We start from the raw sequence: 16195 nt of genomic DNA, 5'->3' as shown, positions 1-16195 counted from the left end.
AAAAAAAAAAAGATAAAACTTCAAGGTGAATGATCTAAATCTGACAAAATAGAATGTGTTAGTTTTAGGCTCAAGACCTTAGCCTAAAGCATAGTAAGTGAAAAACATCAGCCCATTTGTAAAGCTTCCTGAGACAACACCTCATCTATAAAACACAGGGTCAGAACAGCATTTAAAAATTAAATGACAATAAGCCAATGAACATAAAAGAAATATCTCAAGTCAGGGACTGAGAGATGGCTTGGAGGTTAAGAGCATTGGCTGTTCTTTCAGAGGTCTTGAGTTCAATTCCCAGCAACCACATAGTGGTTCACAGTCATTGATAGTGAGATCTGATGCCTTCTTCTGGATTGCAAGCATACATGGAGGTAGAATGTTATATACATAATAAAAATAAAATAAGAGGTACCTCCATTCAAAGGTGAAGTATAAATGGGAAAGAGTTACGTTCATAAACTGCTTTGAGTGCCCACCCACTGAGACAGTGGGACTGATCTCATGGGAGCTCACCAAGGCCAGCTGTACTGGGACTGATTGGAGCATGTGATAAAACCGAACTCTCTGAACATGGCTGACAAGGAGGGCTGATGGAGAAGCCAAGGACAATGGCACTGGGTTTTGATCCTACTGCATGTACTGGCTTTGTGGGAATTTAGTCTGTTTGGATCCTCACCTTCCTAGACCTGGATGGAGCGGGGAGGACCTTGGACTTCCTACAGGGCAGGGAACCCTGACTGCTCTTTGGACTGGAGAGGGAGGGGGAGGGGGAATGGGAGGAAGAAGGAGGAAAATGGGAGGAAGTGAAAATTTGTAATAATAATATAAAAATAAAAAAGTAACAATGAAAAAACAATTAAAAAAACAGAAAAACAAAAAAATTGCTTTGAAAAAAGTTTATTTGGGTACTCCCCTCCCCCAAAAAAAATCACCAAAGTCCTTTTTGCACAGGTCCAAGGTGTAGATAGAAGTTATACTTGCAGTCAGGTCTTTAGAAACCAACCTTTTGCATCCATTATTTCGAGAAATAAAAAGCCAGTTCTTCAGAGGAACAGCAGAGTAGCAATATCCTGCAATCTGAGTTTCCTATATTTCATTCCTGTCATGCTTATCTTAGCCCATAGTAAATTTGAAAAGAGTCCCATGTGCTGCCCGCTGAGGCTGCAGCAATCTCACCAGAAAGCCTAGTGCCTTCTAATAAAGAAGGGCCCTACATGTCATTAATTATGTAACACTACTCTGACTTAAGGGGAATTGTACACAGTATTTCCTTAAATCTCTTTAGAAAAAGGCCCAGCCTGACCTTGGCTATGAAAAGCATGACCAGGGGCAAATGTTGGACCATCCATAACAACATGGGGAAAATGCATGCAGATTTGAACCCTCAGAGGGTCCTTTCAGGGCTTCCCTCCCCTTTACAACTATTTTGCAAGGAGAGGAAAGGGGCATTTGTTAGGCACCTCAGTTACACTTAATCACACTCAATCACACTTACAGGGTCTCCTCTCAGTCTCGCGGCTAAGCTCCCACCAGGCAGAAAGCCAGGAGTGGGAGGGATCAAGCCATGTGTCCCTCTGAGGATGGGTTCAGCCTATAGGGTAGACTAGGTCAACTAAGGGACATCAATCTGTCAGGACATAAGCCATGAGGGTCAATAACCTGAAGGGAGCTTTAGAAGATCAAATAGCACCACCTTTGTACACACATTTTGTATTCTGTCCTTATGACATTGTTAACAAGGAAACAGTATGCCCTACTGGCTTCTGTTGTTTCCATTCCGATACATAGGAGTGGGTGTGTCTTTGACCTCCTCAAGGTCTTTTGTCACTAATTGTAAGCAATGGTCTCTATTAAGTCCACCTAGTTAGAAAAGACCTCTTGTCCCCATTACTGAATCTTTGCCTTGTTCAAGAGGCATACTGAGTAATAACTGGACATTCGGGCCAGAATCAACACTCCTTGCATGCTAGCTGCTCTGCTTATGGCCTTGGTACATCCTCTCCCTAGAGGCTTTTTCAGAGGCAACTGCTACATTCAGACCCCATCCCTGAAGCCTGCGGAATGGGTGGGGAAACATATGCTTCAGTCCAGGAAGTGATTTTATGAATCTGGGGCAGTTTGTGAGCTCTGTGGAATACCCATTATTGCGAAACCATGTTCCTCAGAGATGAGAGTAGACTTCGGGTAAGCATAGAGCCTGCAACTTTTCCAAGGACAGTTTGCCAGACCTTGCTAAAACAAAGGTCGAGCATGCTCCCTCTCCTAGTACAGCTTTTCTTTCTTTACCTAGTGATTATTTGTTCTTGGAGGAACACTTAATGAATTTGTGTAAGCAAACAGACTAGATTAGCTAACTAGCAAAGAGTGAGACACGATATTTGGGTTTTATCCGAGATTTGACATTCCCACTTCTCGGAGTCATGATGTGTAATAGCACTGAAATCTTATACCAGAATTTAGAGGAAATATTTACTTGCCTATTAGAGACGTCCTGAGTCTAGCTTCTGCAGATGTTTACTTTACTTTCCATCATGCTGAACAACAAAGTTGGAGAAAGCATAAAAAGAGAAACACATGCTAAATGCTTAGGGCTGCTCAATATTTTTTTAATTATGTTTTCCACATAGTGTGGAGCATTACACAGCGCTACAGTTCTTTCTGTGACTATTGTAAAGAGACAAAGTCTCTTACATGCAGGTAAGAGATTTGTGCATAGCAAACTACAAATATTTATATATATATGTATATATATATGTGTGTGTATGTGTGTGTATGTATATATCTTTAACTGTAGATATTCTCCAAGAGGGTTTACTTTTTTGAGTAGGCACTAATACCAGCCTCCTGGTTTGAAAATACAGAAAATACAGATTTGTAAATAACATTGTTTCTGTTATAGGAATGTAAACATTTATTTGACAGGAAATTTTGGTTTATTTTTCTAAACTTTTTTTTAACCTATCAATTTGTTGTCTTTCTTGCAGAATGTTTACCTGGCCCAAGCTACCTGCGAATATTTTTCATCATATTCATAGTCACATTCTTGATTGGGTTGCTTAAGGTCCTCATCATCAGACAGGTGGTTCTGCAATGGAGTAGTAACAGGATAAAGTCTTCCTCAGATTACAGGCTGTCTGCTTCCACAAAGGTTGGTGAATTCAGAGAATAGCTGTCAGAGTCTCGCTTCCTCTTCTAACACTGAGCTTCTTCACTAACACTAATATCTCTTCTCCACCAAGGATAAACTGATTCTGCAAAGTGTTTGCACAAGAGCTGTAACCTACCGACGAGAAAAGCCCGAGGAAATAAAAATGGATATCAGCAAACTTGATGCTCATGAGGCTTTCAGGTGCAGCTTCTAAAAAAAGATTTAAAAAGCAGTAACAATCAAAACAATGCTGCTGGAAACTGGATGATTTTTCGCACAACTGCTCCAAAAAAGTACAATATAAAATGTCGCAGGAAGAGACAAATTATTGAAGAGTGTGCTATGAAGACTGGCAAGTGTCTTCACAACCATGTGGCTCCCCCAGCTGCTGAACTTTTCAGAGAACGATGTGTTTTACTACTGTTGGATACTAGTGTTGTAGCACTTTACTGTAATATATAACTTATTTAGATCAGCGTAGAATGTAGGTCATCTGGAAAGCACTGATTACACTTTACAGATTCCCGCCATCCCTGCACTTCCCAGACTCAGTGCTGGGAAACAGCTTGGAATGATGTTGCTACCACAGTGCAGTGATTCTTGCACATAACCTGCTGATGGAAAAGATCCAGGAGTCACTGAAAGCAGTCACTCACAGCACTTGGCATTGCGTAGATGTGCACCACCAGCTGAATAATGGTCAGTATTTCACTTCAGTTGGAGGTGCACAGATATAAAACCTTAACTCTAAGGGGTGTTGGAGGTGCACAGATGAAATCTTATCCCTAAGGGGTGTTGGAGGTGCACAGATATAAAACCTTAACCCTAAGGGGTGTTGGAGGTGCACAGATTAAACCTTATCCCTAAGGGTGTTGGAAGTGCACAGATAGAACCTTATCCCTAAGGGGTGTTGGAGGTGCACAGATGAAACCTTATCCCTAAGGTGTTGCTTTTTAAACTGTGGTTTGGTGCATGTGCATTCCTGTTTTCTTTTCTTTTGCAAAATGGATGTCAACTCTAACATTTTCTCTTTTTTACATTTATATTCTGTTTTTTTTCTTTCTTCTGGAACAAGTTTATAATGTCATAGATGACTGGATTACATAAGTGCTAAGTTACTACTGCCATAGAAATCTATACGACAATGTCACTTTATTAGAACTGGTTTTTAAAGCTGAATGTTAATAAGGATCACTGTAAAGTGTCTTCTAAGTCCACAGCTTCTTTGTCCGAAGACACAGAATTTTGTATTTTCTTACCTGTCAAACTGGATGTGCTGTTTCACTCTCTCACTGATCTCACAGTACCTGAAATCCACAAGGAGTCTACAGAACTGCCTCAAGTGGATGGCCCTCTTTTCTGATTTTCACTCCAGTTGCATATCAACATTTTCCAAATGGAAAGCTGTACTGTTTCTGCCCTCCTGTGCCATCTAAGGGCATTCTCTGAGTCATCCCAACCCTACTCATGAGATCCACAACAGCATGAAATTGGAGAAGGGTGGGTGATATCTTGGAAATAAGCTAATCCCACCCCCTTTTGTTAGTCAAGAAACTGAGGCTTGGAAAATTTAAATGATTTCACAAAAACACAAAGCAATGAAGGGGCAGTGTTAGAGATCTGCCTTGCAATTGTGTGCCAGCATTGCACAATAGCACACTACCTCTCGAATCTGCAAAACACCCTTGGTAAGAGTTAAAATTTGATTTATTGGTGTCCTGCGTATATTTCTGTGACACTATTTCTAAGCAAAGTAGAAATGGATTTGTGTAGAAGCAGCTTCTTTTTTTCTCATTAGCCACCTTCTGATAAGGCTTTGGTGCCCTTCCCTACACACAATGGCTGTAAGAACAAACCTCCTGGACCTGTTCATGGCTCAGTTTAAGCCTTCTTGTAGAGGCTTGGTACTTAAATTCTAACTTCTAATCATCCTATTTGTAATACGTGTTTTACCTGTGACAACAGAAGAATCTAAAGAAATGTCTCTCCCAGATTCGCTGCTTCCCAGCACTTGAAAGTTTTAGCTATTTTCATTTTGATGAAGATTAACTTCCGTTAGATATTGCACTCTAGGGCCTGGAAAGCCTTCAGCAGACATGACAAGTCCTTTAGAAGTGTAGTGGTGATGCTGCTAACTTGAACTGTCTCTTCTTTCTCCAGGGGGGATGGGCATCGTCAAAACACTGCATACTGTGACTGTGTGTCAGGAAACTGTGGTCACTGAAAGCTGGTGTGAAAAGCATACTGTGCTGCTCATGACATACAGTATCCGTTTATAAATATATAAATTACTGGATGCTTTGCAGTCCCCCCCCCCCAAAAAAATGGAAGATATCCACTAATTAAATGCTGACAACTTAAAAGTGAGCGGTGTTTAAAAGTGAACGATAGATTATCCAGGATGAATGGGCAAAGGAGTATATACATAACGGGAATCCATGAAAAGCAAGGATTTGTACTCTTTTAGCCCTTCACTAGTTTGCACTAATTTTAAAATGGAGCAAGGTTGTTACCACAGGAAACACAAACATTTTTACTGGGAATTCAGTGCCAGATGATAATATGTACTTAACACATGGGATGTCTTGTGGTTTCTCTTTCTCTTCTTTTGTGTTAACTTAAGAGCTAATTCTTAAAGATTGTAGGGCTCATATTTCACTTGAATAATTGATGTTCTTCTGTTTAATAGTTTGTGAAAGGAGAATTAATATTTTATTAAATAGAATTAATTAACAGGAAAGGGGAAATAGTAGTCTTAGATTAAATAATTTATGTACTTAGAGACTATTTTCTAATGCTAAATAACTGCAAGAGTCTTTTGAGAGTTGCTGACAGTGATGCAATTAATTGAATTTTAAATTGTTAGAAAAATTAGTAACTTGAATGATTTTTTTTTTGGCATGGCAGCATTTTGTGCCCTGGTGTGTAATTATTCAGAAATGTTCCATACATCCACTCCATATACAAGTTGTATCTTCTGAAATATTTTTACACTGCAGTATACATTTATTTATAGACATTTGATACAATTTTTAAACATTTTCTACTATTATTTATTAAGCCATATAATGCTCTAAAAGACGTAAAAATTCACTAAAAATCTAGTTATGTCCCCAATGTTCAATTTATTTTAGTTTATAAAAAGAACTAAAAATATATGTCTCTATAGGCAAACCTTTCAAAACTTAAAAAATTAAAATTGTTTATACATTAAATGCAAAACTTTACCAAAGAATAAATTTCAAGTATTTTAATATTTACTTACTCTATTGAATATGTTCTTATATATATCAACAGACATCCCTGAGACACTGAAATCATTTAATATTGTTAGATTATGAATATTTTTCTCCATAGAATATTTCTTCTGGTACTTGGTAGAATAAATTATACCCAATGGATTTTCCTTACTTTCCTGGCTCCTGTTTGTCCCATTCACACTTCTCTAGAAGTTGGCCATAAGCTTCAAACTATTATGTTCAATTGTAAAAAATAACTGTCTAATAATATGACTAAGTTTTCCATTTCAAAAGATCTATGAATTTAAACACTCATTTGAACAAAGACAGCCCCAATGAAAACAAAGAATTTAAAATTTTCACAACTAGTAATTTATGTTTTTATAAAGGTAGCAACTCACTAGGAAGTTCAACCATATGAATATTGTATTCTCTTTGTTTACTCTTAATACTTAGTTTACAGTTATCCTTATGTCCTTAAGAACATCATTTCATTTCATGTGATGAAAAATCTTCAAAGGAATATAGAACTAATTAATATTCCTTCAAATCCTTCATTTTTCACAATCCATAATCCTTGCATGGCAAATTAGTTATGATAACTGATTAAACATATCTACTGTGTGTTGCTGATTCTAGGACACACACTTTTTCAATTTAGAATCTCCAAAATTGTGATGTCTTTTGAAATTATCATCTGCAATGCAGTGTTTGAAGTTGTGTAGCAATAAACACTACACTACTTCAATTTAATTTAATATTCATGGGTACACAGTTATTTCTTTCCTTATACATGCTTATGAATTCATTTGTGATAACATGTAAAGCCAGTGTTCAATACAACTGAACCACATACCACTCAACACTGACCTAACTGGCTTTCAGCTCATATCCTTGCATCTCCAAGTTACAAAAGCTCTTTTAGGCTCACATTTATGTGTTATGATAATAGCAATGATCTAGGCAAACCTAAGTTAACTATAAAAATACAGAGGCTTCTCAAGCTTCCTGTAAGGATCTTCAGTCTTTCCACTGTTTTTGAAGGAATTGTTTGAAATGATCATCTCACTTTTAAATAAGTTAACTGGAAAAAAGATTATATGAAAATATCATAGTTATATTTAATGGCAATTGTATGCTTGATGTCAGCTGCAAGAGAATAAATGATGCAACCAGTGGTCTTGTGGAAAAGATTTCCTCTCAGGTCCCCTAACTTTCTTATTTTTCCTTATCCCTTCCGTTCATTCTCTGTTTTCTTTGCCTCTAATAGCTTGCCTCTCCAGCCCATGTGATGACTGTTACAAAATTGTATAGTTAAAATATAGTACTTATGAGAAACAATTGTTCCACTCTCTGGGCAGCTTTTAATCAAATATGTGAGAGTAACAACACTACTCTGTGTCTACCTGAAGTACCCTCCTGAATAAAATGTATCCTTGTATGCTAACACTTTCAACCAGGTGTCTGTTCTTCACAACCAATTTTAGTACAATTGTCAAACAACGCCATAAAAGAGAAGAACACTGCATCATCAAGGATGGGATCATATGATTTGTGTAAAGAACTTTAACTGACTTTACATCGACAAATGTGATTTTATAGCAAGTCTGCACAATGACAACTATGGTACATGGATTTTTTTGAAATATTGAATAAAATTATTTTCGTTTTAAATTATAAGAAAGTATAAATTTGCACATTAATATAGAAATTCATTTTGTGTATATTTAACATACCTTTAAAGCTATTTTACATGTACTAGCTACTTTATTAAGGTTTGTAAATCTCTGCAAAAATGATTAGACATTTTTAAATTATCAATAATGTAATCTTATTTTGTTTCACTTAACAAATACTGCCTTTGTGAAAAGATATTTAATATAGACTGTATTTTTAAATCAAAATATTTGAATATAAAATAACTCAAAGATCAAAGAAAAACAAATTCTTCATGAACACATTTTGTATTGTTTCTGGCTTTGAATTATATGAAAGGTGAAATTGCCTTAATTGATACAGAAGATTGATAAATATGACAATTTCACGTACTATACTATGAATCTCTTCACATAACTGGTTGACTACTAATTTCTCTTTTATGTATTTATTAAAAGCTGACACTGTAGATTGTTGTGAGATGTTTATTTTTCTAACAGAGCTTATAAGAGTTATGACAAGGCATTGAATTGATAAACCAATCTGTTTAAATGTAGGTGTTAATATGAAATTTTAAGTTTTAAAATAAAACTTCAAGGCTCTAATAAAAATATAAAGTATATTGTGCTTCATTTTCCATGTGCTTCACAACCCTCTAACCCTCGGGAAACAATACTGACAGAGGAGAGAATGTGGCAACAGTGACATGTTGTCTCCGACACAGGACATGGAATAATTTTTTAAAGCTACTATTTTTACGGCCGGGCGATGGTGGCGCACGCCTTTAATCCCAGCACTCGGGAGGCAGAGGCAGGCGGATCTCTGTGAGTTCGAGACCAGCCTGGTCTACAGAGCTAGTTCCAGGATAGGCTCCAAAACCACAGAGAAACCCTGTCTCGAAAAACCAAAAAAAAAAAAAAAAAAAAAAAAAAAAAAAAAGCTACTATTTTTAGGCTATGAAAAAGAGCTGTTACATCCTAAACTTCTCTTGCCCCTTTAGGTGGTGCCTAATTATGGAAACAGAAACTATATCCTAATGACAGAGTATTAAAAACATTAGTCCATTTTAAAACTGACATTCTCTGTCTTTAGGAGATTTCTACCATCAGATAAAGAACAATTTTATGCAAACATTATTAATATTCAATTGTCCATTCCAGAATGTCACCACTAAACAATGGATATTTGTTAAAAGGTTTTAGAGGCTTCTTTCATTTAACCTAAGGGAAAGAATAAAATAACATGGTGGAGGATGTCCTAAACACTGAATAAGACAGACTATCTTTAAAAAGCTCTTGATTTGAAGAGGTTGTACATACACTGCACCATTAGATAGAAGACACACTGGAAAGTTTTTAGGAAAGTTACTAAAAAGTCGATCTCACAGGACTTCATTTTGAAAACTCACCCCAGTTGATTTTGGACTACACCCAGTCTTTGAGGATCAGAGTTCTTCCACCCTGTTCTAACCATGGAATCTTCTTTCTGAGTTTCCATAGAGTACACTACAATTTCTAGACTCCATTGCAGTGGAAGGAAAGAGGATGCTTTCAAATCTGGCTTCACTTTCCCTTTTCCTTTTACCATTGTCTGTGACAACTAGAGAAATTGTGTTAACATAGGAAACTCTGTTGTGAGACCCGTAGACAGCTTCCTTTCATGGAATAGAGCTCCACTCAAAACTGGTCCCAAGCATGTAAACAGTATAGTTGCACCATTTGACACAGCAGCAGATAACCTGCATTCTACTCATTCTGACTCATTATATAATTGTCTCAATGAATATTCACCAGCATAATTACCTTTTTCCCTAATTGTTCAAAGAAGGCAAATGAGTTACAGAGAGGTGAGGAACTAACAAAAATGTATCAAACCAATAAATGGCCAGACCTGTTTCCACTTTTCTTTTCACAGATGACCAACTGTTGTGTGAGCCCGCTTGTTTGTTCCTGACTGCTCAGCCCCAAAATAATCACACAGAAACCATATTGTTTGCAATACTGTTTGGCCAATAGCTTAAACATATTTCTGGCTAACTCATATTTTAAATTAACCCATGTCCATTAATCTGTGTATTACCACGAGGCTGTGACTTACCGGGTGAAGTTCCGGTGTCTGTCTCTGGAGGAGCTACATGGCTTCTCACTGCATTTCTTTCTCCCAGCATTCAGTTTAGTTTTCCCTGCCTAGCTCTACTCTACCCTATCACAGATTATTTATTAACCAATGGTATTCACAGCAAACAGAGGGGAATCCCACATCAACCAAACACATGTATTTTGAGGATAATTAAGCCAGTTCAGTTACCAGAGTCTGCTGGGTCCCCAAGCCCCAGAAGATGTGTGCAGTGAAGAAAGTAGAGGAGCTGATGCATGTGCACAAATGCTACATGGAAATAAATGGCAACTGAAATGCTCTGTACGTTAAGATGCCTCAAGACTCAGAAATTATCATTGGCCTCACAGGAAAAGTATGTGTGGCCATGGAAAAGAGAGCATCAGGGGGGTCCTAGGAAATTTTAAAGCATGACCACAAGGAAGAGGGATAACTGCATTCAGAGATGGCATAGGATAATGAAAGGCAGTAACCTAAAGAACTTGGAGTCAAGGACAGGCATGCTATCCTATTGGTATTCCAGTGGTATTACTAGAAGAAACATGGTTGGAATATAACTCCATAAACTACTTCTAAACATTAATTTTATACTTTCAAATACTAAATGTAAATACTTATTATTTAGTACTATCAAGTATTTAGTGAATTCCCTTTGTTATTAAATTCAAATGGTATTTAATACTAATGTTTACAAAAGCATACAAGATTTAAAAAAAAGAATTCAAATTCTGACCTCTGAGTGGCACTCACTTTCATATGTAAGCATCTTTATATTTTTGTTTTATTTTCTATGTGATTGATAATTATTATTATGCAAGCATGAAAATAAATTTTCCAAACCAACCACACAGTTGATTATTGCCCTTTTTATTTCAGAAAAATTCACATCTGTAGCTAAGAAACACAGGATAAATACTAAGTGATTACTGTTCTTCCTGGGGTTTTGTGTATTAAGAAACACATTTTTCTTCAAAAATATATCAAATGTTTTGTGTGTGAAGATTTAAGCCTAAATTTGGGGTAGTTTTCGCTGGTGTGTGCACATGTGTGCATACATGCATGTATGAAGATCAGAGGACAACTTCTGATGTTTTGTGTGTCATTTACCTTTTGAGACAGGGCCTTGCACTGGCCTAGAACTCACCAAACTCATCGTATCAGCTAGGTAGGCAAGCCTCTGGGATTTTCCTGTGTCTACCTCCCCAGTCTGGGGCTTATACAGTGCATGGAACCGCATCAACTTTTCCTTAAGTTGCATTTTGGGAGTTGAACTCAGATCCTCATGTTTGCAGGAAAAACACATTACTGGCTGGCCTGTATTGCTCCCAGCCTAAAATGCTGCTTAAGAGACAAACTGTGTTCTATTCATAAGTTTGCCATAATCATGTTAATCAAGGAAAGAATAAACAGGATAAGATAGCAAATATCAAGCATTGTTAACTTCAGATTTCAGGGGAAAACACTTTTTTTTTTAAATAGGAAAGACTTGTCCATTTTTTAACAAAAATGAAAAGAAACCAGAGAGAAACATTCATATTGGGAAGGTTTGGGTTAATTGAGATATGATCTAATGGTGGCCATTTCAATCTTCGTCAAAGTACAGTCCATGAAAAAGAGCACAGAATTTTTCCATGAGAAAGTAAAAATCCAAATAAAAGTACAAAGAGAGGGACTATTGGCTTCTGCCTAGAGAATCTCAAGGCAGCTTGGGAACTGACTTGATCTAAGCGATAAAAGTTATTCCAAGAGAATTCTAATGCCAGGCTCAATAGTTACTTCTGGCATCTGTCCAAACTGGATCAAACTCCCAGACTGGTTTCACAAGCCACATTATTCTTGCCAGGCCTTGACTTGTAGACTAAATTCTCACATTATCAAAATATTTGGCCAGACCAAACTAAAGCAGGGAATTTTAAAACCATGTCAATGATCATACTTTCAATGATTCATAAAATAAATCTAATTGAAAGAGCAGCAATATGTGTTTTAGCATGAATATTGTGGCCATATTTATGGGCCATTATGCATTGCATAAGAAAAGCAGATGGCACCTGTGTTCTGCTCTGTATCCCCTGCAGCACACTGAAGTTCATGCACTAGGGCCCAATGCCATTCAGACTTCTGGTCTTAGTCAGACAAGCTCTCAGACCAGACTGGTAAGAGGGAAACTCTTTCTTTACTAGGTTTTTAAAAAAAATTACATGCTATAATATTGTTATGATTATAAAATTCACTGTAAACACCACTAAAATAATGAGAATAACCCACTTAAGAAAAATTCTCAATTTGTCAATATTTTTTGATATTAAATGCATTGTTGTCTATGAGCCCCTGGCTTTTACAGATGAGCGCTTAAGCCAGTAGTAGCCATCAAGCCATCAGTAGGAAACCCTGCTGACAAGGCAAATTTTTGTATCTAGCTGTCTCAGTCAGTGTTCTATTGCTGTGAAGAGACTGGCTACTCTTATAAATGAAAACATTTAACTGGGCCTGGCTTACAGTTCAGAGGTTTAGTCCATTATAGTCACAGTGGGAACCATAGAGGCAGACATGGTGCTGGAGAGACAAACACAAAGTCCATCTCAGTGCTACACTTCCACTTTAACAAAGCCACACCTACTCCAACAAGGCCACACTTCCTAATCCATCTCAAGTCGAGTCATTCCTTAATGACCAAGCATTCACATATATGAGCTTATGGGTACCATTCTTACTTAAACCACCACACTAGCCCAAATTTTCTGCATTAAAAACTCTAGAAATGGGGCCAAGAAATGTGCATTCAGAAGCTCTCTACATGGTTCCAGTGACTTCCAACATTTAAAACTCACTCCATAAAGACTGGGAATTGGCAGCAGCAGACCATAAGGTTTGGACAATTTTATCTGATTTTAGTGAGAGCACAGTTATGCTACAAGCATGTGCTCAAATTTGTTTCAATTCTGTGACATTTTCTCTTATTTTGGTAGTATTTGTACTTTATCACAGGCTTGACAGAAAAAAGTTCTCCAGGGGAAATGAGTAATAGCGGAAGAAGGAGGAGAAGAGTGTTGGATTGAATGGAAGTATAAATGGAAAAAGTATAAACGATCCCAACTTAATTCTCAGTAATACTCTAGCTCCAAAATAGAACTATAGGTACCTACCTACTTAGCTGGTATTTCCTGTATTCATTTCTCTAACATATTAAATGGAATTGGGTTCTAGCATAACTGAGGATATGCATTACTTTAGAGAAAAAAAAAACTATCTCCTCTTACAAGTGTTTACCAATTATCTAGAGTGGGAAGGATCATCATATTAGTCAGGAGTCTAACTGAGACTACTAGAAGAGGAACAGAGAACATTATGGGGGAAAGAATAGGAACCTCGAAGTACCATTCTATATACTATGATTAAACGTCACAGATTGTTACGCATTAGGTACTATCTTAGTCAATATTCTATTGCTGTACAGAGACAACATGATCATGGAAACTCTTAGAAAGGAAAACATTTAATTGGCAACAGATTACAGGTTCAGAGGTTTAGTCCATTATCATCATGGCAGGAAGCATGCTGGCACACAGGCAGACATGGTGTTGAAGAGGTAGCTACATCTGGATCGGCAAGCAGAAGGAAAAGAGAGACACTGGGCCTGGCTTGGGCCCTTGAAATTTCACAGTCCACCACCAGTGACATACTTCCTCTAATAAGGCCACACCTACTCCAACAAGGCCACATATCTTAATCCTGTCAAATATACTACTCCTTATGAGTTTATAGGAACCATTTTCTATTCAAACTACCACATCACACTCCCTGTCCCCCTAAGGCTTGTAGCCATATCATAATTCAAAACTGCAGTCAGTACAACTTCAAAAGTCTTCATAGTCTATAAAGAGTTTCAGCAGTATTTAAAAGTCCAAAGTTCAAAGTCTCTTCTTTATCCATTTATTTATTTATTTTAGAAATTCACCTATATTGCTCTCTGTGGATAAAATAGGATATATCACTACAAACATCAAGCTCCATATGGATCATCAGTAGATTCCTAACATTTAGAATTAAGAGGGTATAAATCAAGGCCTGAGGCAAGGAACTCCACTTTGGGCTGGAGCCAGATTGAGACAACTAATTCCACAGGAGTGGGACTGAACCAGCTACCTAGGCTGGAGTGGGCCTAAGAAAGCAAGCTCTATGGAAGTGAGAGCTAATCCAGTCCCAGGACATTGGTGGATCAGGACTGAGCCAGCAACCTTGTCCAGAGCAGACCTGAGACAGTGAACTCCACTGGAACAGGTACAGGGGAGTAACCACTAAGCAAGAAAGCCAGAGCCAGAGACTGCTGAGGGACCAGATGTGAATCTGGGACCTTCAAGGAAATAGACCTAAGCCAGACCCCTGTGGGTCTGGGCATGAGTGTAGGACCTCTGAGGAACTAGGCCTAAACTGGAACTTCTGCCCATTTGGGTATGAATCTGGGACCTTTGAGGGAATAGGGAGGAAACAGAGATCTCTGTGGGTCCAGGCATGAGTCTGGAACCTCAGATGGAGTAAGCCTAAGCCAGGACCACTGTGGGTCCAGGCATTGGTCTGGGACATCAACGGGAATAGGCAGGAACCAGAAACCTCTGTGGGTTTGAGTGTGAGTCTGGAACCACCAAGGCAGAAAGCCTGAGCCAGGCCCTCCACGAATTTGGGTGCACCCGAGTCTGGGATCTCCAAGGGAGTAGACAAGAGCCAGAGACCTTTGCAGGAGGGGATCTAGACCAAGATTTACAGAAACAGGTCAAAGCTGGTAACTTAGACCAAAGTAAGACTAAGACAGTAAACTCCAAGGAAGTTGAGCAAAGATCAGGAGCAATGAGTGATCTCCAGGAAAATGGAGTGACCAACAGGGTAACTAGACCCATGGCACTGACTGTACCACAAGGAACAACCACCTGAGCTTTGGATACACTGGCACCTAGAAGATTAATCAACACAGACAGCCCCAAACACACCTTATTAGAGGAAAAGATGAGTAGAAAAGTTAAGAACACATGCAACACCACAAAGAGCAAAACGATACCAGTAAAACCTAAAGCCCCTAAAAGAACAAGACTTGAATAACCAAATATAGATGAAGCAGAAAAAAATAACCTAAAAATTTAACTTCAGGAGAATCTTTGAAATTCTTAAAAGAGGAAATGAGGAAATTCCCTCAAAGAAATGGAGGAAAAGACAAACAAAAGATTGGAAGACATCAGCAAATCCCTTAAAGAAAACGAATAAAAAGCAAACAAATATATGAAACTATTCAAGACTTGAAAACTGAAATAGAGACAATAAAGAAAACACAAGCCGAGTTAATTATAGAAACAGAAATCATGAGAAAATGATCAGGAACCACAAATGCAAGCACAAACAGGCAGAATATAAAAGCGCGAAGAGAGAATCTCAATCACTGGACATACAATAGAGGAAATAGACTCATCAGTCAAAGAAAACATTAAATCTAACAAAGCTTAACCCAAAATATCCAGGAACTATGGGACATGATGAAAGGGCCAAACCTAAAAATAGTGGTATAGAAGAAAGAGAAAAAGTTCAACTCAAAAGCACAGAAAATATATTTAACAAAATTATAGTAGAAAACTTTCCCAACCTAAAAAAAGATATACCTATGAAGATACAGGAAGCTTACAGAATACCAAATAGACTGGATTAAAAAAAAGTCCCCTCATCACATAATAATCAAAACACTAAACATACAAAGTAAAGAAAGAATATTAAGAGCTGCAAAGAAAAAACGCTAAGTAACATATAAAGGCAGACCTATCAGAATTACACCTGACTTCTCATTGGAGCCAATGAAATCCAGGAGGTCATGATCAAGCATTATGCAGATACTAAAAGATCATGGATGCCAGTCCAGACTATTAAACCCAGCAAAACTTTCAATCACCATAAAAGAACAAAACAGGATATTCCATGAAGAAACCAGATTTAACCAATACCTAGCCACAAACCCAGGTCTACACAAAATAGCAGAAGGAAAACTCCAACCCAAGGAGTC

The 16195-nt window shown here is 37.7% G+C and overlaps 1 protein-coding gene across 4 annotated transcripts in view; it reads left to right on the top strand.

The window, feature by feature from the left end:
- The window catches only part of Itgb8 (integrin subunit beta 8), a 101807-nt gene extending 93976 nt beyond the window's left edge, over nt 1–7831 (top strand). The window contains exons 13-16 of one of the 4 annotated variants that reach the window (XR_003377315.1): nt 2982–3145; nt 3237–3868; nt 3947–3986; nt 4062–7831. Coding sequence is in view for 1 of the 4 variants with exons in the window: in XM_005343688.2 (XP_005343745.1) it covers nt 2982–3145; nt 3237–3359 (287 nt within the window). In the remaining 3 variants the exon portion in view is untranslated. Of the gene's footprint in view, nt 1–2981; nt 3146–3236 lie in introns of all 4 variants that reach the window. The other 3 variants (XR_001228960.2, XR_003377314.1, XM_005343688.2) reach the window with 3 other exon arrangements.
- Nucleotides 7832–16195: the final 8364 nt, after the last annotated feature.

Source organism: Microtus ochrogaster, chromosome 1 (assembly GCF_000317375.1).
Source record: "Microtus ochrogaster isolate Prairie Vole_2 chromosome 1, MicOch1.0, whole genome shotgun sequence".
NCBI lineage: Eukaryota > Metazoa > Chordata > Mammalia > Rodentia > Cricetidae > Microtus > Microtus ochrogaster.
Note: the sequence above shows the minus strand (reverse complement) of the source record. Positions and strands in the feature narration are given on the sequence as shown.